Genomic DNA, 24179 nt, shown 5'->3' with positions numbered 1-24179 from the left:
AATTCTTGACCATGATAATAATAGATTTGTTTGTTTGTTTACTTTGGCGTGTCTGCCTTCTCCTGTTTCTACATGAATGGTTTGTACATGTTGTTTACTATATTTTAATACTGGTCACATCATATGCAGCTGTATCAGGTGCATATTGGGAGGAAGCAGGCGCTCCTGTTGTAGAATAAACAAAGTGTTTTGTCGTGTACCTTCAAGCTTGTTTCGAGCATGACTGTCTCCAATGAAGTTGATAATCATTTCAAAAGTGTTCCTCTTGTGAAGTATCACTTGTCTGTGGTTTCATGCTGTCTAGACTCGAGCCAAAATGATTCCCTCAGTGACCAGGAGGATCACAGGCCGGGGTTCTCCATGCCCTCCATATCATCCTTTGATGACCAAGACACCGACCCATCACAGGCTGCCTCCAACTTCTCCATGTACAACAGCGTGTCGCAGAAACTCATGGTAATCTAGCAAAACCTGCACTCGAAAGAATTCCTATGTATGAGCTTCAGAGATAAAGTCATTTTTATTTTGTAAAGTTTAAAGAAGAAACTCACTTTTCTGCTGTTTCTCTTCTAACTCATATTACCTTTAGGCTAAGATGGGTTTCCGTGAGGGTGAAGGTCTGGGGAAGTTTGGACAGGGACGCAAAGAGATTGTGGAGGCCTCTACCCAGCGAGGGAGAAGAGGTCTCGGTCTCACACTGCAGGGCTTTCAGGGGGAGCTCAATGTGGACTGGCGTGATGAACCAGAGGTACACAGAAGTGAATAATAACCATTGAATGCTTTCAGTGGTGTTTTCTTTATCATATGTGAAATATGTATTATTGAACTGTCAATTTGTGTTTCTTCTTTTTGTTTCACTCCTGAGAACAATTTTCTTGTGTAAACATCACAAATACCTATTGACATGATCTGTTTCCCATCTCTGTCTCTGTTTGTCTGTCCAGCCCAGTGCCATAGAGAAGGTAGACTGGTTCCCAGAATGCACCACAGAGAACCCAGATGCAGATGAGCTGAGGGAGTGGATGAAACTGGGAAATGTACATATAAACACCTCAGACACTCAGACATGCACTGTATACTACATATTATACACAACGTTCATTCACACACACTCCTTTACCTTATATGTATGTGTTTTGTTTTTATAGTCTTATTTTTGACTGCTTACAGAGAAAGCTTAAGATTGAGGATGAGACGGAGTTTTGCACTGAAGACCTCCTGCACAATCTTCTAAAGTGCAAGGTAAAATATAACCTCTCTTTCATTTTAGTCCCTTTTTAAGTTTCTTCATAAAATTACAGAATCTGTATTTAAATATCCTTTTTTAAACATCTGCTTGTTTCATGCTTATTCGGTGAGAGAATTTGATCCCTTTCTTTGTCATACATGATAAACTGAGTAGTTTGGCTTTTTTTAAATGTTGGTTAGATAAAACATACCAGGTGAAAATGTTACTTTGGGCTCTTGGAAATTACTTTTTGTCACCGCGTTGATAAAGCAATGTATTACCGGTTTACAGCAACAAGTGTTAGACGAAAGGTCATTGTGTTCATTCAGTTAATATGTCAGCAGTAAGCAGGACAGTGTGTGGGAGTTTCTCTTTGTTTATATACCGGAAGCTGAGAGAAAAGTAGTGGAATAGTTTTGTTTCTTCAGATGTTCTTTAACATCTGAAGAAAGTTAATGATGAGAACTAAACAATTACCTTGTTTATGTTTCATATTGCACACCATATGCATTCCTGTAACTTTCACCAGCAAAAAAAAATAAAAAATAAGTGCAGCGATGATGGTAATGAGCTCAGTCCTGCAGTAGGCATCACATGACTGTGGTTATGTGGTTACCGTCACAGCCCTAGCTGTAATATTTTGAACTTTCAGAAAACAGAGGTGGAAATTAGCTATAACATATTAACCTTGCAAAAAGACCATTGTCAATTTAAGGCTCACAATCCTGGTGAAGCTTTACTCAATATAGTGTGAATTTTACATGAGATTGTTGAGCCAATGCAAGTCTGTCTCGGGTCTCGTGTGATTGGGGTTAATAAGCCAGGAGACAGAATATTGGAAGCCTTTTCAGAGTAAAGGTAAATGTTTTAATTGGTTAGATAAAGCACAAATAATACCTCTTTCAGGCACAGAATGAACAGAAAAGGGTCAATGTGCTGTTAACACAGGAACCTGCATGTAAGACACTAAGATGAGTTAATGACAGCTTTGTGTTTCATCACTGTAATGTGAAGAATGAGAGTATCAATGGATTTTTATTTTTGTGTTGAGCTCTGTTGATTTTCCTCTGCACACTGGATGAACCCAAATCGTAATACTTACATATTCTTAAGTTGTGTGACCACTGTGTCTGTTTGATGTTCAGTCAGTATTTGATAACCTGGAGGGCGAGGAGATGAGGAGAGCACGGACACGCTCCAACCCTTACGAGACAATCAGAGGAGGTATCTTCCTCAACAGGTCAGTCTTTTGGCAGTAAATTATCGACGTGAATAATGTTGTGTACGTTATTTGGTTCTTGCGTAAAGACAATGTAAAGTTGTATTATGTATCATGTTCTCTCTATATTCAGAGCAGCTATGAAAATGGCCAACATCGACCATTGCTTTGACCAAATGTTTACCAACCCAAAGGATTCACAAGGGGTGAGTTGGTCAAAGTAACAGCTGATGGGTGTTGCACTGAACTTTTGTTCACACTGGCCCACATAAGCAGATGGTGAGACAAACCTCTCTCATTATGTAGAAACCTCTGACAAAGGACCGCGAGGGCGAGCTTCTGTACTTCGGTGACGTCTGTGCGGGGCCTGGAGGTTTTTCAGAGTACATACTGTGGAAGAGGCGTTGGCATGCCAAAGGGTTTGGCATGACGCTGAAAGGACCCTGTGACTTCAAACTGGAAGATTTCTATGCAGCACCGAGCGAGTTGTTTGAGCCTTACTATGGTACACACACGATTAGTTAATTTTTTGGGGTCATTTTCAACAACTACAACTCACATACACATATACAAAAATAATAAACAATAATAAAGCATTATCTTTGAAGCAGTTACAAACCAAAGCAAGTTTTGCAGCTGCAGCAGACAGCTGTGAAACAGGCTGTACTGAAGCACTAATGGGCCTTTGCTCACCATCAGTGTACATCCACTGAAAGTGCCTGTTTTTGCCACTGACAGGTTCAAAATTTTTATTTTTATTTTTAGTGGTTGGCAGCATCATAGAAAGGATCCCTATAGAGATGGACCTTGGTGTTAAGGAGCAAGATCCTTTTTGTTTAACCGTAAACTGCGCCAAATTTACTACTGCCAAACCCACCAGACCTCATTTAAATAAACACTAATTTTATTATTATAAAATACGCTTTATTCAGTGTTGACAGTAACAAAATAAAACCAACAAAAAAATGCCTTGGTTAATTTTTCCACTGTTCAAACAATAACCAGCTCTGGTCTGGTTGATATAAACCTATAATTCTCCTAGTTAGATATAAAAATATGCTGGCTGTATACACGCCAAAACGACTGTTTATTTATATGGAGTCTGATTGGTTTGGATATGGCAATTTCAGGGCTGTTTCTAGGTAAACAAATAGGATCTTAGTCTTTAACAAAAAGGTCTGTCTCTGTAGGGATCCTGTCTAATGTTGCCAGACCCTTAGAATAATAATCTGAGCCTGTCAGTGGCAAAAAGAAGCACTTTGAGTGGATGGACATTAATGGTGCACAAATGCCCAGAGTGATTACATTGCAGCCTGTGTTGGCACTGCTGGCTGCAGTGCTTTTAATTATTTTGTACAATTTTCTATAGATTGATACACTGAAAATAAAAAGAAGAGACAAAACAACTGTATATTATATATACCCAAAAGTCCCAAACAAGTATTTATAAACAGACCAGTGTTCGTATCTTATTTTTATATTTGTTAATCATCTTATTTTTAAATATATTGTTTTAATCTATCAAGTGTATCACACATTTTCAATTATTCTGTAAAACTATTCCACAAATGTACATCTCTGATTTGCATTATTTCAAGTCCTACAAAAGTTCGTACAAATTCTTAGTTCATACAAACTCACTCCAACTTGCAACGACTTCTGGATGCAGAATTGAAGCATCTTATTTTTAATTAACACATTAAATGTCCACTTTTTAAGTCCCACAAGTCTCTAAATTTGAGAGCATGTGAATTTTTTTGGTTGGATCATGATAATCAGCTCTGTTTACAGTTCTTACAGCTCTCTTCAGTGGCATAACAGTTTGATTGTGATTGTTTTGTACGTATTTCCCCAAAATCTCTACACAGTAGATAATGTATGGAACTATAGAAGAACGGTACAATATATACAATGAATTCAAATTAAAGGCTGACCTTTGTTTTCTGCAGTATTGCAGTGTATGTTGACATTTTTGTCTTGACATGATTTATATGTGGACACGTTCAGCCGGTCACGTCTCAGGTGATGAATGATTCAGTGAAAACTTGACCTCTGTGTGTCCCAGGTGAGGGAGGGGTGGACGGGGACGGAGACATCACTCGGCCAGAAAACATAACTGCCTTCCGAAACTTTGTCCTGGAGAGCACAGAGAGAAGAGGGCTGCACATCCTCATGGCAGATGGGGTGAGACTATTTCACACTGACATTTTTTTGTATCAAAGCATCTAAAATCTAAAATATACATATCAAACAGAAGATGAGTTCATAAATATCTGCTCTCTGTGGGCTGAACTGATGTTTTCAGCTTTTTGTTTACTGATTGCATCACTTTTGGATAGGGTTTCTCTGTGGAAGGCCAAGAAAACATCCAGGAGATCCTGAGCAAACAGCTGCTGCTCTGTCAGTTCCTCACTGCCCTCTCGACACTCCGGACAGGTATATGTGTACATGTGCATGAATGGATGCGTCACCACATAGTCTGCGTTCCTGTCCATCAGTGGCTTGAAACACTTTCATCATATTTATGTTATTGCACTTGCACTTGTGCACATGTAGATTCAATTATTGTGGCTGTTTTTGTCTTCTATAGGTGGCCACTTTGTCTGTAAGACTTTTGACCTCTTCACCCCGTTCAGTGTGGGTTTGGTCTACCTGCTCTACCTCTGCTTCGACAGGATCTCGCTCTTCAAACCCCTCACCAGTAGGCCTGCCAACTCTGAGAGGTCTGTCTGTGTGTGTATGTATCCTATGATGGGCAGTGTGGAGTTTGCTACTTATGTAGGGTTATTGGCTCTGTTATTAATATATTTTATGTGAATATTGATAGGAAATCAAACATTGCCATCTTCAGTATGACTTCTGGTTTGTAACATATATAATTTGCATGTTTTCTGACATAAATAATTTCTTTAGGGTCGGCCCAAATATCTTTATAATCTTTGGATAAATTATGCCTCCACAGCAGTAACAGCCATGGCCAGAGGCATTATATTCTCAAGTTGTTCATTCATCTGTCTCTCCTATTCTTGTTATTTCAATATCTCAAGTCTTTAGGGATTTTTTTTTAAGATTTGGCTCTAACCATTACTTGGTTTCAAGGATTAACCGATTAGATTTTGATAGTCAAAGGTCACTGTTACCTTACATAACATGGTTTTGGCCATGACTGATTTGATTTGATTTAACACATATGACAAGTGGGGTTCCCTATGAAACTAAACACCATGTAGGAAAAAATAGATGTTTTTCACTGTTTTTAACTCAAGAATTAATGAGTTAATTATGACAAAATCTCACACAGTTGTCTAATAGGATAAAATGATGATTTTGTATATAAAGGGTCAAAGGTCATTTCACTATGACTCCATAATGTACCCAATGTAATCATGTTCTGCAAAATGTTCCTAATATTCTGCAAAAACACTTTTCTGGCCGTTATTCATCTCTCTGACCTTTTTTGAAAAGGACCTAAGTGTTTTGAGTCCACTCAAGTTTTTTTTATTGATATTTGGTTCCAATTTTTACGTTTACTAATAATCAGTGAGTCCCAGCTCTCAGTTGCCTGGAAGAAACTTTTATATTTACTCTTAGATTTGGATTTGTTACTTCTTGCGTAGAGGAAACTATTTCTTTCCAAGTGACCATACTCTTAAAATTCACTATGGGTCCAATGTTTTTCTGAAAAGAGAGAATCTGCACAGACAAGTCCTGCATCTGTTAAACTCTTCCCACTCATTGTTATCCGCAGGTACATTGTGTGTCGAGGTCTGAAGCCCGGTTCAGACGCTGTCAGGGAATACATGTTCAGAGTCAACCTGAAACTGAACCAGCTGAAGAACACAGACAGAGACGTTACCGATGTGGTTCCCCTACACATCATAAAGGATGACACAGACTTCTATCACTTTATGGTCAACTCTAATGAGAGGTAGAGACAAACAAAATTTGTCTTTAATTTTTCATTTCAAACTGAGTGACTGACAGAAATTGAACTTTCGCTGCAGCCTCTGTGCAGTCCAGATCAAGGCCTTGGCAAAGATCCAAGCCTTTGTTGTAGACCCGTGAGTCCCCTCTCTTCTACTTGTCTATGTGCATTTATCTCGTATGTGGTATAGCCATGTGTGACGGTGTTTATATGTGCAACTCACTGTGTGACGTTTGTTTCATTAGGACCCTTTCAGAGCCGAGGCAAGCAGACATTAGAAAGGAGTGTCTGAAACTTTGGGGGGTGAGTGCAGAAACTTTGATGCTAAATAGAAGCTGGAAAAGAAAAAAAAAGAAGAGTTTTTTGAATAATTCAGTTTTATTCTATGTTACTGGGCTGCTTAGTACATCGTATGTCCATTTCCAGGTCCCAGACAAGGCTAGAGTCACTCCTGCTTCCTCAGACGCAAAGTCAAAATTCTACGAACTGATGAAGGTCAGTTAATAAATGTAGGATTAAGGAAACCCTGCTGAGAATAATACGGCGCTGATGAGTGTTTGCTCTCAGAGAATTTCACCTGGAAATACTGAAACTAAAATTTAAAAAAAAAGCATCTTTGTGCACTTTTGTAAATCCTAAACAATATTTCCCAGAAGCTGAGATTTTTGTTGTGTTAGTGGTGCTTCTAAATATGATTTTAACACAAGTATTATATGTTTATCTGGTTCTGTCCTCATAAATGTGCTGTTTTAAAATTTTAAATCTGTCTCCGTATCTGTCTTTCTGCCGTTTCTTTACTTCTGTTGCTTCTCAGTCCTCAGACGTGGAGTCCTTCCAGTGTAAGCTCACACCTCTCAACTCAACCACGCTGGAGAAGTTGCGTCATATTCTGGACCACAGGTGCATTGTGGGAGGTGGAGAGCAGATATTCCTTCTAGCACTGGGGGTGAGTCAAATAAAAAAGGCACAAAATAACAAATTGTAAGTCTGAACTTGTGTTTACTGAACTATAGTCATGCATATTTTACCATTCTCTTTTTGTACCCAGAGGGTTTTATTTGTCTTTTTTGAGATTTTCCATATTTGATATCAGGTAACAGCTCTTGTATGCATTATCACTCACAGTAATGGGCCGAACTCAGTAATTTCATATCTAAGATGTTTCCTTTTCCTTTGGAAAAGATAAATACAGAAAGCTGTAAAAGCTGATTTATCATTCCTGCCATTCGGTTTTACTGCTCATCCAAAAGCACGGTAACCTTTCATTAAACTTGTTTCCCTCTTTTTATCTGTTCTCCATTTCCCCTTGGCCTTTTTAGAAGTCTCAGATATACACATGGGACGGGAAGATGCCTGTGCGCTGGAGGAAACTGGAGAATTTTAAGCTTGAGCTGCCAAGAGACACGCTTCTGAGTGTGGAGATCGTCCAAGAGCTGAAGGGCGAGGTGAGAGAGGAGGGCCTGGAAACAGGAAACAGATGAAATATGGGAGCCAGTATCCCTAATCTCACCAAGCTTGGCTCCATTTTTTAATGTAAAAATAATAACAATTGTTCTGACGAGATAATAATGTTTTCTCTTGATCATTCTTGACTTTTTAAGAATCATTTCTTCCTGTTAGAAATACACATGAAGAAACCAGTTATTTGCTGCCCGTGTTTGTTGTTTTACATGTATGAATATAGTATGTTTGGTCCTCAGGGCAAAGCTCAGCGTAGAATCAATGCAGTTCACGTAATGGATGCATTAATACTGAATGGCACTGATGTAAGAGATCAGCACTTCAACCAACGGTAGGACAACTTCATCACTGGTTCAGTTCTTTTAAATAAAACTGTTATAAAAACATTGACCTTTATTGCAATAAAATGTGTTTGTCATACCAGTTTTCTCTAGTTTACTACATAATACTCATTGTTTGTCCAGGATCCAGATGGCTGAGAAGTTTGTAAAGGCAGTGGCCAAACCCAGCAGACCAGACATGAACCCTATCAGGTATTTTTTTAAATGACATGTTTTGATTTTGCAATATCTGTATTTGCAGGAATCTTATTCTCCCTGAAAGCATTTGAAGGGTAGGCATAGTGAAAAGCTGAAAGCTCACATGACAATACATACAGTGTACCATGTAAACAAATCAAACACTCTTGACATGACGCACATTGGTAATCTAAACCTGAGTTTAAGATGTGTACATACAAGTATGATTTGTAACACCACAACTAGTTTGGAAGCCCGTCATGATACAATCATGGAATGCAGCGTAGACAAATTTGACGTTTTTTAAAATTGATCCAGTACTGAGCGAGAGTCCTGCAGCCAATAATGTACATCCACTAGATGGGCTTGTTTTTGTTACTGACAGGCTCAAAATGTTATTCTAGTTACTGACAACATTATGGAAGGATCTCATCAGAGATGGACCGTCCGAGAAATCATTTTATCATTGTAAAGCACACTTCATCCTGAGTCGACAGAAACAAAATAAAACTCCCAATAACTGTCTTGGTTCATCTATCTATTGTTCCAACAATCACCAAGAACTTTGGTTGAAATAAATCCTTAATTTGTGATAATGCAACATTTTTATACACTAAAAAAAATATTTATTTAAATAAAGTCTGGTGGATTTGGTGATATTGGTTTCGAGGTTGCTTCTGCTTAAATATTAAGGACCATACTATTTTATAAAAAGGTCACACTTGTAATAAAATTTTTTTAGCAAAATGGCAAAAATAAGAACTTTTATTGTGCATAAATTAAGGGTGCGAACATCGAAGCCTTTTACGCTCAATACTGGACCAAAATTGCTGTTGCCATTGCTCACTTAGACACCCAATTTGAAAAATACAGAACTGATCCTTTAAATTTTTTTTAGAAATTGATTTAACTTTTTTGTGAAAAAAAAGGTATCAGACATAAATTATTGGTCAGAGGTTGTTTTAATATGTCTTAAAACATGCGGAGGGGATCTTAAATGTCACATTTCTTTTTTCCCTAAACAGAGTGAAGGAGGTTTACAGGCTCGAAGAAATGGAGAAAATCTTTGTCAGGTGTGACAAGATGACCAATAAGCAACATGATCTAGGAAATAGCAGACCAAGCATAATATAATCATTCATAATATAATTCATCAGCTAAATGTTGAGGATTTTTCTCATCCAGACTAGAGATGAAGGTGACCAAGAGCTCAGGAGGAGTCCCACGTCTGTCCTACACGGGTAGAGATGACCGACACTTCCTCCCCACGGGCCTTTACATCATTAAAACTGTCAATGGTGCGTGATTGTGTTTGTCCTGCAGCTCATTGTCAAAAAGGGGCACTTTAATTCTCTTGCAGATTTAATTTGCTTTAAGCGTATCAAAGCCAAAACGATTCTGTGGGCGAAATGAATTACAAATAAAAATGTGCAAGATTTCTGTGTCTCCTCCCTCTCCATCCCTCAGAGCCGTGGACGATGGCATACAGCAAAAACTCCAAGATGAAGTTCTTCTATAATAAGATCACCAAGCAGTCCACCTATGAAATGCCACCCAACTCTGCTGCCCCCTTCCAGTACGTAAAGCCTTCTCTTCCCAAATATTCATTCCTGATTTCATCAATTGAATTAGAAAATGTATGTGAGATATTGTCAGATCTGTGGCGGGGATGATATGAAGTGTTAATGTATGCATGTAATAGCAGCCTTGATGATTTTATGAATGAAGAGTGTCCTTTCTTTGTGTTCGTCCTCAGTGTTTGCCACTCTGAGCGGCTCTTCTGGGCCTGGGTGGACGGGGTGATAGTTCATGATTCTCAGACACGGATGGACCCTGAGAAATTGTCCAAAGATGAAGTTTTGTCCTTTGTCCACCAGAATCACCACCCCTGAAACGCTGACTGGGCACCAAGGCTTTGCCAGCTTCAACCTAGACAAAGAATGCACTAGTCTCGTGGAGGACATAGAGCCTTAGAAAAGGTTATCATACAAAACCTTAACTGGTATTTATTCTGACAGCAAAGGAGGGGTTCATAAAGTACTGCCAAATAAACAAATCTACCAAAACATGGATCAAAACTATCATCTAAGTTAAAAAAAATACCTCACTGCAAACTGAATATTTGTCTATCAGTGGCTCACCCTGTGTTGTATTGAATCCTTGAAGAAAGCGTTTTTTCTCGCATGCGTCCACAGTGAAAGGAGGATCCAAAAAAGGGGGAACATTCTCTCTTCATTGCAGTCATTAGGGTCTCAGTTTAACTACAGCAAAACTGTATCCAAACATAATTTTACAAGCCCTCACACAACTTGTGCAGTTAAAAGCCAGGTTTAATTTATCCAGTCGTATGCGCAATGCTTCCCAAACACATGCATTTTTACTAAAAAGTTAGAAAAAAAATGTCTGCCTACGAGTAATGTGCCCTGAGTAAAAGTGAGGTACACCTCATACGTCGGCAGTTCTGAGCATACAACTGAAATAATGAGATTTGGACTAGACTGCATGACATATGTGAGAGTTTTTTTTAAAAGGATGTTTTAATATAGTTTTCCTTTTGTTAAAAATTGAGTTCTATGACTTCACTTCATGATTTTATTTTATTTTTTTTTTTTGCTGTTTTTAGACTCTACATTCACTCTGGAGGCATATGAGAAAAACAGAGTTTCTTCAGGAATTCACCATAACACGCAGGGAGTAATGGATGGTCAAAGTTTTTGTAAATCCCTGTTTTGTTGCCCAGTTAAATATCAGTTAATACATTGTTGTATAATCATTGTCAGGACCCTCTAGTTCATCCATATTATGTTCATTTGAGAAGTTATTACCAGGTTGTAAGTGGAGTTCTGGAGTTCAAGTGATTGATTGCTTGCTGCTATTTCCAGCGGTGACATTTGGAATCAGTGTAAGCAACGAACATTTGACAAACCACTCTGTCTTTCTGCCTTTTCCACTGCCCTTGGCTCTGTGAATTGTAATGAATGGGACTCCCCTCATATGGAGACAAAAAACTGCTGCCATTGTCTCTTCATTGGATTGCATGACCCTGTAGATGACATTTTTACAGCCCCATACAATGCTTGTGTGTGTGTGTGTGTGTGTGTGTGTGTGTGTGTGTGTGTGTGTGTGTGTGTGTGTGTGTGTGTGCGCACGCTCAAGCAATGACAAGAGAGATGCATCTGCGATTTGGATAATGCTTGAGATACAGATGTTAAACTATGCATCCATATCTGTAAACAGTCCTGCTTGCGTTGCGCTACAACTGCTCATCTCCATAGAGACCAGGATCTGTTTTTCTCACACCAACAGGCCCTGTGTTGTAAAACTGTAGCTGAAGTCTAAATACAAGAGACATTCTCACCATCACTTCATTGATCATATCAGTTTCTGATGTAGCAGCTTTCTCCCCATTCATAACTGACCTATCGTGTGTGTGTGTGTTAAACATTTGAAAGGTGTTGTGCTTTAGGTTTTAGGTTGTTTTTACTCCCACTCCTCTTTGTGGTTGTGCCTCATATCGCCTGGACTGTGTGTTTCTTAAATACTGCAAATTACTTATTTTTTTCTTGTAAAGTTAGCTATCGATCCCGATGATGTAAATAATTCTAATGTAGTAAATAAATGGGACCTGCTCTTCCCAGAAATGGCGTTTAAGTGCCTAGTAATATTGGATTTAGACTATAGTGTGAGTGATGATGACCATGGCTGGATGAAGCTGTTTGGTGGGACCTGTTGCGTTCAAGCTTGTTTACCAAAATGCACCATGTGAGTAAAATACAATCTGAAATAATAAAGGTTAAACTTGATTTTGGCATGCATGATGAGTCACCCCATATGTGGATTACTTTACAGATGCACCCAGTCAGTCATCAGAGCTGTACACTGGGAATGGGACTGAAAATATGACCAGATCATACCAACCTTGGTAAATATGGAGTTTGTGTTCATATTTTTTTTTACAAAATTTATATGGGGATTCACAATGTTGACTTGGCAGAAGACATATCCTCTCTTTATATTACACAGTCCCTGCCTTTCTATCACGTATTGTGTTTTACATAAACTTGAGATCATGCCTTGGCAAACATAGAAAAAATGTGTGTTTTCCCAGTTAAAGTTATAGATGGATTTGCATTTTTTCCACACTTAATACATATGTGGTCTGCCACAAAATGCACCCCCTCCAGATGACGCTAGTTTTTGTTAGATTTGTGCGTTTATTGTGTCATTTTAACTCAAAATTACTCTCATTTAGTCCTGTTCCTGAAGAACTGTATGACATGATTGTTGTTGGGAACTCAAACAAACCCAAACTATGCTTAAATTGTGAACAAAGTTGAACCTTTCTGCCCTTTTCATTTACTCAGCGCTGTTGCGGGACTCTTATTTTGAAGTTCCATTTGCTCAGCCAATCAGATTTCAGCTTGATGTGACAGGAAGCGATGACATGTAAACAAACGCGCTGCTCACCGCGACTGCACCAAACCGCACGACTTTACAGGTAACAAATCCCTTTTTTTTGTTTGTATTATACTGTTTTAGAACTAACAAGGTGATAACATTTTTTAAAAAGCGTTAAGCTATGCGGCGAAGAATTACTCAGCGACATATAAATTATTTACTGAATGCAGAGTTGTTTTATAAGCTAAGATGCGTCTGGATACATAACTAGTCTCGTGATGTAACCGGTCATATGAGGTTTTATAATGTCTTGTGATATGTATTATTGTGGTTGTAAAACGTCTGAAATTGTCGATGTTTTACTCCAAACAGACAGCTTTGACCTCCTCCCTTCACATCAGTCATGAGAAAAGCTCTGGGACAAGTTCTGCTCTCAACCGGACTACAGAACCCAAAATTCACAGCAGAAGAGAAAAAAGTAAATGTTTCCCGGATTCACTTATAAAGAATGACAGTAAACCTCACCCTGATCTGTTTGACACGCTGCCATGTGACAAGAGATGTCGTTAAGTTAGTGCTGAACTGTTACATCAACACTTGAGTTAAGCAGTAAAAGTTAAATTATAACGGGCTGTACTTTATTTATCAGAGGTGGGGGTGGATGCGGTGTGACTTAGTTTTTGTTTAGGTTTATAAAAAATAAAAAAATAAAAAAAACTGATCCCAAAGCCACAAATATTTTTAATTTAACCTCCCTGAGTGAGAGTGACTGGGGGAAATTTATGAATCTCCCCCTGTTATAAATAAGGGACTTAATTTCATTATCAAAGGAGAGGGTAAATGGGGTGTCACTTTTTTTTTAATTATTATGTTCTTTATTTATCAGAATCTGGCTCTTTTTATTTATTTATTTATTTACAATTTCTGGCTATGAAAAATAGTGTATCTTTTAATTAATTAGTTTAGTTAGTTTAGTTTTTTATTTGTAGAAAACATGCCCTTAAAACTCAACCATTTAAAGTTGTGTGGCCCCCACCCAAGCTAAAATAAAAACATATGTCCTCCTCCAGTGCTATTTTTTTTCCTTTCCCCCATTGCACCCTCCCTTCCCTCTGATTAATAGCAACCAGTCCCTAACTTAAAATATAAGTTAGTCCATCTTCTCAAATGTGGGGAATTGCCAATTTTCTTTGTTGTATATCATCGTGAACGGAGTGCGGGGCTTTGAACTGTGATGTTAGGACAAAATAACATCCTAGGATGACAGCTTGTTAGTAATGATTTTCCAAACTTGTCTGTAGTGCTAAAAAATAGTCAATCAATAGATAATTTATAGGCCTTTATCACAGCAGACATTTTTACTTGTCACAGTAGGAAAAGCACAAGTGTTTCTCATGACATTAATGCTGGCTCTGTTCTATTCAATAGCTCCAGTGAGAGTAAAACTGACCAAGCATGCAGGATACAAGGATCCTAAAATCAAAGCAGCTAAAAGGAATTCAGCCAACATTAATTTCAGGTGTCTTCCTTGAATAAAGGCCTGTTGGTTCTGAACAGCTCGTTATCGTTTATCAGTTCAAAGTTCCAAATAATTGCTTGCTCCAGCTTCTGTGACATTTTGCTGCTTTTTATCATAGTTAATTTTAAATAGTGTGTTTTTTAGTATGAGTGTTGTTTTCCACTGGTTTCTGACATTTTATAAATTAAATGATTTATTGAAAAATGATCAACAGAATAACCCTTTGAAACCTGGATCGACTTAAGTTTCCTTGTGCTGCATTCAGACACCTTTCACAATTATTTAAACCTTGAAACCTGAGCAGCAAATCAGTTTGATTTCTTTTGAAAACATTGAAAAAAGGCAGCAAGCAAGACATTGGTAAAAGGTGACAAGAAAAGAACCTGAAAATTACTTTTTGAAAAGAGAGGGAGGGAGAATTGCTAGGAAAATGTTCAGAAAACTATATTTATGATTATTATGATTCTATATTTATTAAAGTTAAGTTACAGAATATGTATATTATTATTATTATCTTTTTTTTGAGCACTTTTTTTCAGGAAATTTATATGTATTTTTGTAATTTTCTTTTCTTGATAATTTTAAGTTAATTTTTTTGTAACTGTTATACAATTTTTTGTTAAATTTGGGGTAATTTCTTTTGAGGATGCTCATTTTCTTCCCATGTTTTTAGAAGAAATCAAGCCAATTTGCTCGGGTTTAAAAGGGTTTATTTGTTATGAGTGTGTGAATATATGCTTGTTTTGCAGGCACAAGACTATGAGATCCGCACCTACCATGCCACTAAATGGATGAGCACCACTCTGAGCGGGATGCACTGGGATGCAGCCATGAACGCTGGCTTCCGCCGGCTCTTCAGCTACATTAAAGGCAACAACCACAACAGTGAGTTCAATTAATTTTGTTCCCAAAATGCCACATGTATTTATGTATGGTGAAAAGAAAAAAACAGGCAATGTCTGATCAATTAAGTATTTTGTGAAGCATGACATATTCTTTATTTTTGAGACTTTAGACAAGTGTTTTAGGCAGGTAAATTGTGGTGTAAAACAAACAAAAACAAATGTAAAGCCACACAGTTCTCTTAATAAAATTAAACCTGAATAAACACAATCAGGCAAGTTAATGATGTTCAGATGTTGCAAAATGAAGTTATGGATAACTTTGGCGTGAAGAAAAGAGAGCTGATGAATAAATGCAAGAGTCAATGAAAAAGTGCACTTTAGTTCTTGCTCAGCAGTTTGTAACAGAGTCGCTGCCTTTGTCTTAGTCAGCAGTTTAGAGCAGCATTATTTATGAGAATATATATTGTTTATGCCTGTAACTACTGAGGTCTGCAGTGTGAGGAGAGTATGATGTGTAAATCTGCAGTTTAATCCTCTACATCACATATTGTGGTTACATGTCTGCCATCTGTTCAGGTATCATTTTGTAAGGAGGTTTAATCCACCAGCTGGCAGCTCGGAGTTTGTTTAGAAGATTTAATATATTTTCAATCACAGAAGCTGATTTTACATCAGACTAATCATGAGCCTCATTTTTACATGATAAATTTATTTCACTTTATCATTAATGCCAATCGGCACGTATGATGCATAAATGATGTGTATGAACAAAAAACACATGTACGCCTTTTTCTATACATAAACTGGTATTTATTAAAGAAGAATGTGTCCACCTCATATAGTCTTCAAAGTAGGTGTACACGTTTTCAGAACAGATAGCTGCGGGTAAAATGATGAGGATGAGATTAAATGTAAATTTAGAGATAGATGATTTTTTTGCCAATTAGTCTTTTGAAAAAAATACTTTTTTGAATATAATTTTTTCTAAGATATGTGTTTTCAGAGCCATCTCGTTCATATAACATTCTTAATAATTTTTAAACTGCCATCCTTGGTATCATTCTTGCCTTTATGGGTCTTTAATGCTTTTTTTACCAAGAGATTGTTCAGATATATTACAGGGCTCTCTTAAATGTTATTTCTTTCTTTATTAGGTTATAGATTTATTGTTGTTTACATACATTCATTTATTTTTGTCTCAGTGATATTTCTCTTTATCAGAATCAGGGGTATGGACAGCTTTATAAATCTGACAAAACAGTTTAAGTTGTAATTCTACACAGAGTTTTATGCATCCCTTGGTCTGTTTGTTTTGGTGAGGAGAAGACCTCTGTGGATACTTCGGCTCCTAAACAATAAACACTGAAGGTATTATAACTGGGAGGTCATGTTTGGCACATGGGGAAAGTTTGAGCTGATTGCAACCTGCAGTCCATTGCTAGATGCTACCAAACCCCACACAGTGCCCCTTTTAAATTTAAGTTCATATTTCCTTGTTCTTCAGAGGTGGAAGTGGAGATGACGGCCCCTGTGACATGCCGCGTGGACCCTGGAGCCGGACCTACATGTGAATCTCAGTTCACTGTATCCTTCTACATCCCAGAGGAGCATCAGGACAATCCACCGTCACCGAGCGATCCGGAGGTGTTTGTGGAGCACAGGAAAGAGTTCACAGCTTACGTAAGGTAAAATACAACCTTGACAACCATTGATTATGCATATAATTACTAATTCAAGGTGATATTGTGTAAAAGTGTAAAAATTAACCTGGTAAGTCTTTTATATGTCCAGTCAATTGCACACAGCATAACAAATAAAAGTACAGTTAGAAGAGAACTGGTAAAATGAAGATTCGAAATCCCTGATATGCATAACATTACCCCAGATTCTTTTCTTGCTCCCTCCTCTAGGACATTCGGTGGTTTTGCCAATGAAAAAATGAAGCGTGAGGAGCTCCTGAAACTCATCGAGAGCCTGCAGAGGGATGGAGTCCAATACGTCGACAAGCCGTTCTACGCAGCCGGCTATGACAGTCCCTTCAAACTCATCAACCGCAGGAACGAGGTCTGGGTCCTCAAGAAGGAGCAGGAGTAGGAAGTTTCCAGGTCATGCAACACTCTGCCCGCTACAGCTGTCCTATTTTAGAGGAAGAAATTTACATGATCATTTTATAACACCTAGCACAGCACTTACTAATGTCCAAAGGGAAAAAAAATCATAGCTATTATGAATGTATGATGAACAAAATGGAATTTTTAAAGGTCGTACTGACATTTTTTCATGTCTAATTGTGTCTTTTGATGTATTTGCTTTGACTAAAAGTAACTGGATATACACGCACTGAAAGTCATGAGAAAGGGACCAAGCTAATCATAACAAGAGCTCTGGGAAGTCATAAACAAAAAAGCCATAAAAAAAACAGGATACAGTGAAACCTTAATTCCAACAGATGGAGCCAAGTAGTCAGAAAATAGTCTTTTGTTTAGTGCATTTTATCATGACAAAAAAAGTGCCTCATCATTTTTTAATAAGTTTTTTAAATATACACTGAATTGCTAATTGCTATTCATTCATGATTTTTTTAACAGTGAACATTTATCCACCTGGATCCTATTTTCCAATGTCTTTGTGTCTTACTGTCCAATGGGAACCACAGTTTTTGAAACTGGTCCAGTATTGAGCGAGAGGGCTGCAACAGGCAGCCGCGAGGCTGGCTGTTTCAGTGTAAGCACTCGGAGCATACACACGCCCTCAATGTACATCCACTGAAAGTGCTTGTTTTGCCACTGACAGGCTCAGATTGTTATTTGAAGTGTCTGACAACACTATGGAAAGGATCCCTACAGAGGAAGACCTTCACGTTGAAGAACAAGATCCTTTTTGTTTAATCAGCATCAGCCTGAGATAACAATCTGAGCCTGCCAGTGACAAAAGTAAGAACCTTCAGTGCACATACATTGACGGTGTGAACATGCCTCATGTGGTTACATTGCAGTTTCCTTGCTCCTGTCTGCAGCGGTGTCACTCAATACTGGACCAGTATTTAAAAATTGTTGTTCCCATTTGTCACTTTGACACAGAAACATGGTAAAATAGGGCCCAGGTTGAAAAATACTAGCCTTTACTCTTTAGGTTGTTAAAGCTTTCACATTTTAGTTTTTGCAAAGTACAAAATTTCCTTTTGATGTTACTGCATTTTGGCAAGTAAACATTGCTCATAAAAGGACATTTGTGTAGAGAAACTGACTTTATAAGTCTGAGCAAACAGGATTTTGTCCTGTCACTGACACTGGAGTCACCTTAAGAAAAGATCTCCTTGCAGTCAGTGTAGAATGATTACAGCGACCGATCACGCTTTCAGTGTACAAATAGATGTGTCTTTGTTGTGTTTAGAAAAACTTGAAAGAAATTGTAGGTCACCTGCAAACACTGACAGCAGGTATTTCCTCCTGTCAGTCAGTGTTGCTGCTGTGAAGGTGACTCTGTCTGCCTGCCTGACAAATGTTGGTGAATTTAAGTTTATCTGATCTCAGACTCCACTTCTTGTTACTGCTATCAAACTCGAAATGATGAGCAACTGAGTCATTGTAAATCTCGACCAGACACACCTGCATCAGGTCTCAGGAAAAACAACTTTGTGGTCCAAAATAGCATAAAAAACCATACTATAGCATTAAATATGTTTTTCTCATATTATTCATTCCGTTGTTATTGTTTCAAATAAAAATAAAAAGATTGGTATCAAAGGGCACAGATTTTTGACATGCAGTGGTTAATAATATCTAATCACTGGGAGGGGCGTGTGTGGTCACTCTAATATTGGACGTTTTTTGTGGGTCCTTGAATGCAGCGCAGCTCCTTTGTAGCTGAATTGAGAAGTTGAAAAAGGAGATCATGGAAGACGTTAAATTACAAATGTCAGGAGTAACCCAACAGCTGTTAAGAGAGATCAAGCCACTCCTCCAGCCTCCCATCACTGCACCACAGCCCCCAGTACAATCCAGAAGGGAGCGACAGCGACCAGCTCCCCATATGCATGACTTGGATGAACAAGGTAGGCCCATTTGCCACCAATGCAGACAAGCAAGTCACATCGCCAGATTTTGTAGGAGGCTAGCTGCCTCTCAGCCAGCTTTGACTTAGCTGTCCCTGCTGCTGAGGTCAGAGGGACAGGGGTTGAGGGCACACTAGAGGAGATGAGGGCCACAGAGACATTTATTGGGAACTGTCCAACAATTACAGTGTGCATTGAAGGTATTGAGCTGTCTGGACTGTTTGATACATCGAGCTGACTATCAGAACAGATCTGTCTGACAGACAACAGGAGGAGTTGCACACCCTGTTGCTGAAATGTGAGCTCAGGCTGGTGCAATTACTAATCTGTTGCTAAATCCTTTGCATATTAAACAAGATATTGTTAGCACCATTCTATCTGCCTCTTTTTTCTTGATCACCTGCAGTGCTGCTCTCACCCAGACTTTACAAACAGACCTGTCAATAAAATTCTCCATTTTTACACTCCTATATCCAAACCAATCTGTACATATATCACAATAGAATGTTGCAACAATTGCCCAAAACACCACAGTATAGCATGTCGGAAAACGACCGAAAATGTCATACTATAGTACGGTGAAAAATGTCAAAATATGACATATCCCAAAACAGCTGAAAACCACACAAAATGGCATATAGAGAAATGTCATGGCAGAGAATGATGCAAAACAACCAAAAGCACCATAATATAGCATGTCGAAACAACAACCAAAAATTCCATACTGCAGTATGGTGAAAAATGTCAAAATATGACCTGTCCCAAAAACAGCTTAAAACCACCTAAAATTAAAGCTGCATGCACAGCTTAGCTCAGTTGCTTAGAGCACTTCCCTGTGGACCTTGAGATTGTTGGTTCAAACCACACTGAGGGCAGATGATATTTACAAGCAGCTGTCCACACCACAGAGGGAAAAATAATGTCGAGCTCTAGCTCTAAGAGTGTTCCAGGTTGTGAGATTGAACTTTATCCAGGACAAGTGAGTTTTAAAGACTGCTGTCCAAACAAGAGTGTGAAAGAGAGCATCAAAAACAGTTAAAGTGTCAGGAGGTTTGGCTTAGTGGGTTAGCCAGCTGTTGCAGTTATGCAACACTACAAAATCCACGGCTGAGATTTCATGGATAATGCCAGAATTGGTGAAAACTATACATATACAAGACAAGAAGAAAATTTTGTCACAAACAAAATACTATACACTTGAATATTAAAACATGTCAGTACTCTCTAATGGACAAAGTGTGTTATTAAATCACAGTTTCTAAATTGCCACAGATTTTACTTTGAAATTTCCTTACCGATATTCCTTGATTTCGACAGATGCATCTGCTGATACTGCTTTTACCTGTTTCGGGATCACTTCACCTCATTTATGGGCCCAAACGACATATTACACAACTTTAAGTGCCTTAATTTGTCTGCAGTGTCACAATCTGTCTAAACTCTATGCATCTACGGCCAAATGATATTTTCCAGCATAAATAAAATAAAATGCTTCCAGTCGGGTTCGAACCAGTGTCCTCTTGCACACCAGCCAAAATGGTAGTCTACTAAGCCAAACTCATCAATACTTGTTACATCTATGCACCTAATTTGTAGGCAGTGATGTCTGGGGAAGACTCAGTCAATATGTTTTATGTAAGATTTTTCAGGGCAAAATTCAGTATCAGCAGCAACGTCTGTTGAAAGTTGACTGACAGATGAGAAAGAAACCACCACTGCAGCAAGGACACTGCCTTTATTCATGGGGTGCCTGTTTTATCCACTCAGCCACCAATGCCCCCTGACACTGCTTTTTACCTGTTTCAGGACCACTTCACCTCATTTATGGGCCAACAACATACTACGCAACTTTAAGTGCCTTATTTTGTCCGCATTGTCACAATCAGTGTCTAAACTGTATGAATCTACCCCCAAATGAAGTTTTCCTGCATAAATAAAATAAAATAGAATGCATCCAATAGGACTCAAACTATCATCTTCTTGCTTACCAGTCAGGTAGATTATCCACTCTACCAAACTCCTCTATGATATTAGTAAGTACTTTGTTGAGTCAAACCAACGTATTTATGCCAGAGAAGAATAGAATATTGCAAAAGTGGGCCAAAATACCAAAAAATGGCATGTCGAAAAAATGCCTGAAAATGTCATACTATAGTATGGCAAAAAAAATGGTAAAATATGACATGTCCCAAAAACAGCTGAAAACAACATGAAATAGCATGTCACACGTCATTTTCACCCCCTCCCTGAGCTACCACCTTATCGTGGTGGAGGGGTTTGCGTGTCCCAGTGATCCTAGGAGCTCGGTTGTCGGGGGCCTTTATGCCCCTGGTAGGGTCACCCATGGCAAACAGGTCCTAGGGGAGGGACCAGACAAAGTGTAGCTCAATGGACCCCTTGATGAAAAAGAAGACTCAGAGTTCAGGGTTCAGAGTTTCCCTCGCCCGGATGTGTGCCTGTACGTTGGAGTTTACCCCGGTGAATGACAGGGTAGCCACCCTCTGCCTTCGGGTGGGGGGAGCGGATCCTGACTGTTGTTTGTGCCTACGGTCCAAACAGCAGTTCAGAGTATCCACCCTTTTTGGAGTCCTTAGAGTGGGTGCTGGAGAATGCTCCTTCTGGGGACTCCCTTGTTCTGCTGGGGGACTTCAACGCTCACGTTGGCAACGACAGTGAGACCTGGAGGGGCGTGATTGGGAGGAATGGCCCCCCTGATCTGAACCCAAGTGGTGTTCTGTTATTGGACTTCTGTGCTCTCCACAGATTGTCCATAACAAACACCATGTTCAGGCATAAGGGTGTCCATATACGCACTTGGCATCGGGACACCCTAGGCCGCAGTTCGATGATCGACTTTGTAGTTGTATCGTCGGACTTGCGGCCGCATGTCTTTGACACTCGGGTGAAGAGAGGGGTGGAGCTGTCAACCGATCACCACCTGGTGGTGAGTTGGCTCAGATGGTGTGGGAGGACGCCGGTCAGACCTGGCTGACCAAAACGCATTGTGAGGGTCTGCTGGGAACGTCTGGCAGAGTCTCCCATCCGAAGGAGCTTCAACTCCCACCTCTGGGAGAGCTTTGACCATGTCCCGGTGGAGGCGGGGGACACTGAGTCCGCGTGGGCCATGTTCCGTGCCTCCATTGCTGAGGCGGCCGACTGGTGCTGTGGGTGTAAGGTGGTCGGTGCCTGTTGGGGTGGCAACACCCAAACCCTTGGGTGGGATGCCTTCAGGCTGAAGAAGGAGTCCTTTCGGGCCTTCTTGGCCTGTGGGACTGCAGAGGCAGAAGATAGGTACCGACAGGCCAAGCGGAATGCAGCTACAGCAGTCGCCGAGGCGAAAAACCGGGCACGGGAGGAGTTCAGTGAGACCATGGAGAGCGACTTCTGGATGGCTTCGAAGAGGTTCTGGACCACCATCCGGCATCTCAGGAGAGGGAAGCAGTGCTCTGTCAACACTGTGTATGATGGAGACGGGGCACTGCTGGACCTGGACTCAGGACGTTGTGGATCAGTGGAAGGAATACTTCAAAGACCTCCTCAATCCCACAGACATGCCTTCCAGTGAGGAAGCAGGGCCTGGGGACTCGGGGATGGGCTCCTCTATCTCTGGGGCTGAGGTTGCCAAGGTGGTCAAAAAAACGCTTGATGGCAGGGCCCCGGGGGTGGATGAGGTCCTCCCAGACTTCCTTAAGGCCCCGGATTTTGTTGGGCTGTCATGGTTGACACGACTCTGCAACATTGCATGGACATTGGGGGCAGTGCCTCTGGACTGGCAGACCGGGGTGGTGGTCCCTCTTTTCAAGAAGGGGGGCCGGGGGGTGTGTTCCAACTACAGGGGGATCACACTCCTCAGCCTCCCTGGTAAGGTCTATTCAGGGGTACTAGAGAGGAGGGTCCGACGGACAGTCGAACCTCGGTTTCAGGAGGAGCAATGTGGTTTTTGCCCCGGTCGTGGAACTGTGGACCAGCTCTGGACCCTTGGTAGGATCCTTGAGGATGCATGGGGGTTTGCCCAGCCAGTCCACATGTGCTTTGTGGACTTGGAGAAGGCATTCGACCGTGTCTCTCGGGGAGTCCTGTGGGGTGTTCTCCGGGAATATGGGGTTTCGACCCCCTGATACCAGCTGTCCATTCCCTGTATGACCGGTGCCAGAGCTTGGTCCACATTGCCGGCAGTAAGTTGAACTCGTTTCCGGTGAGGGTTGGACTCCGCCACGGCTGCCCTTTGTCACCTGTTCTGTTCATAACTTTTATGGACAGAATTTCTAGGCGCAGCCAGGGTGTTGAGGGGGTCCGGTTTGGTGACCTTAGGATTGGGTCTCTGCTCTTTGCAGATAATGTGGTCCTGTTGGCTTCATCGGGCCATGACCTTCAGCTCTCACTGGATCGGTTCGCAGCCGAGTGTGAAGCGGCCAGGATGAAAATCAGCACCTCCAAATCCGAGGCCATGGTTCTCAGCCGGAAAAAGGTGGAGTGCCCCCTCCAGATCGGGGATGAGATCCTGCCCCAAGTGGAGGAGTTTAAGTACCTTGGGGTCTTGTTCACGAGTGAGGGAAGCATGGAACAGAAGATCAACAGGTGGATCGGTGCAGCGTCTGCAGTAATGTGGACTCCGATCTGTCGTGGTGAAGACGGAACTGAGCTGAAAGGCAAAGCTCTCGATTTACCGGTGGATCTTCGTTCCTTCCCTCACCTATGGTCACGAGCTTTGGGTAGTGCCTGAAAGAACAAGATTGCGGGTACAAGTGGCTGAAAAGAGCTTCCTCCGTAGAGTGGCGGGGCTCTCCCTTAGAGATAGGGTGAGAAGCTCGGTCATCCGGGAGGAGCTTGAAGTAGAGCTACTGCTCCTCCGCGTTGAGAAGAGCCAGATGAGGTGACTTGGGCATCTAATTAGGATGCCTCCCAGACACCTCCTTGGTGAGGTGTTCAGGATAGGAGACCTGGGGAAGACCCAGGACACGCTTGAGAGACTATGTCTCTCAGCTGGCCTGGGAACACCTCGGGATCACTGG

General features: G+C 40.4%; 2 protein-coding genes across 3 annotated transcripts; both read left to right on the top strand.

The window, feature by feature from the left end:
• The first annotated feature begins 299 nt into the window (after nt 1-299).
• cmtr1 (cap methyltransferase 1) lies at nt 300-10691 on the top strand. The gene is made up of 22 exons (XM_042504068.1): nt 300-456; nt 590-748; nt 945-1037; nt 1171-1242; nt 2374-2468; nt 2581-2653; nt 2754-2952; nt 4513-4631; nt 4787-4883; nt 5038-5170; nt 6196-6375; nt 6452-6508; nt 6618-6675; nt 6799-6867; nt 7187-7318; nt 7692-7817; nt 8073-8164; nt 8298-8366; nt 9377-9424; nt 9537-9649; nt 9819-9927; nt 10108-10691. Exons 1-22 carry the CDS (start codon nt 361-363, stop codon nt 10241-10243), a joined length of 2325 nt encoding a protein of 774 aa, XP_042360002.1. The 5' UTR covers nt 300-360; the 3' UTR covers nt 10244-10691.
• Nucleotides 10692-12715: 2024 nt separating this feature from the next.
• Nucleotides 12716-17903, top strand: hebp2 (heme binding protein 2). 2 transcript variants are annotated; one of them, XM_042503677.1, is made up of 5 exons: nt 12716-12849; nt 13122-13227; nt 15018-15153; nt 16618-16798; nt 17024-17901. In XM_042503677.1, exons 2-5 carry the CDS (start codon nt 13153-13155, stop codon nt 17205-17207), a joined length of 576 nt encoding a protein of 191 aa, XP_042359611.1. In that variant the 5' UTR covers nt 12716-12849; nt 13122-13152; the 3' UTR covers nt 17208-17901. The 2 variants fall into 2 exon arrangements, with proteins under 2 accessions (XP_042359611.1, XP_042359613.1); XM_042503679.1 differs by lacking the exon at nt 12716-12849 and having other exon boundaries at nt 13135-13227; nt 17024-17903.
• The last annotated feature ends 6276 nt before the right edge of the window (nt 17904-24179 follow it).

This window comes from Plectropomus leopardus, chromosome 16, assembly GCF_008729295.1.
Source record: "Plectropomus leopardus isolate mb chromosome 16, YSFRI_Pleo_2.0, whole genome shotgun sequence".
NCBI lineage: Eukaryota > Metazoa > Chordata > Actinopteri > Perciformes > Serranidae > Plectropomus > Plectropomus leopardus.
This window is presented reverse-complemented; position numbering and strand designations above follow the sequence as displayed.

What these genes read in the sequence shown, in the direction of transcription:
- hebp2 (XM_042503679.1), top strand. Translation starts at nt 13,153, where the DNA reads ATGAGAAAAGCTCTGGGACAAGTTCTGCTCTCAACCGGACTACAGAAC. An exon ending in TCACAGCAGAAGAGAAAAAA is followed by an intron (nt 13,228 to 15,017) that starts GTAAATGTTTCC and finishes CTTGTTTTGCAG; the next exon opens with GCACAAGACTATGAGATCCG. An exon ending in GAGTTCACAGCTTACGTAAG is followed by an intron (nt 16,799 to 17,023) that starts GTAAAATACAAC and finishes TCCCTCCTCTAG; the next exon opens with GACATTCGGTGGTTTTGCCA.
- cmtr1 (XM_042504068.1), top strand. Translation starts at nt 361, where the DNA reads ATGCCCTCCATATCATCCTTTGATGACCAAGACACCGACCCATCACAG. An exon ending in ACCCAAAGGATTCACAAGGG is followed by an intron (nt 2,654 to 2,753) that starts GTGAGTTGGTCA and finishes CTCATTATGTAG; the next exon opens with AAACCTCTGACAAAGGACCG. An exon ending in AACTCTGCTGCCCCCTTCCA is followed by an intron (nt 9,928 to 10,107) that starts GTACGTAAAGCC and finishes GTTCGTCCTCAG; the next exon opens with TGTTTGCCACTCTGAGCGGC.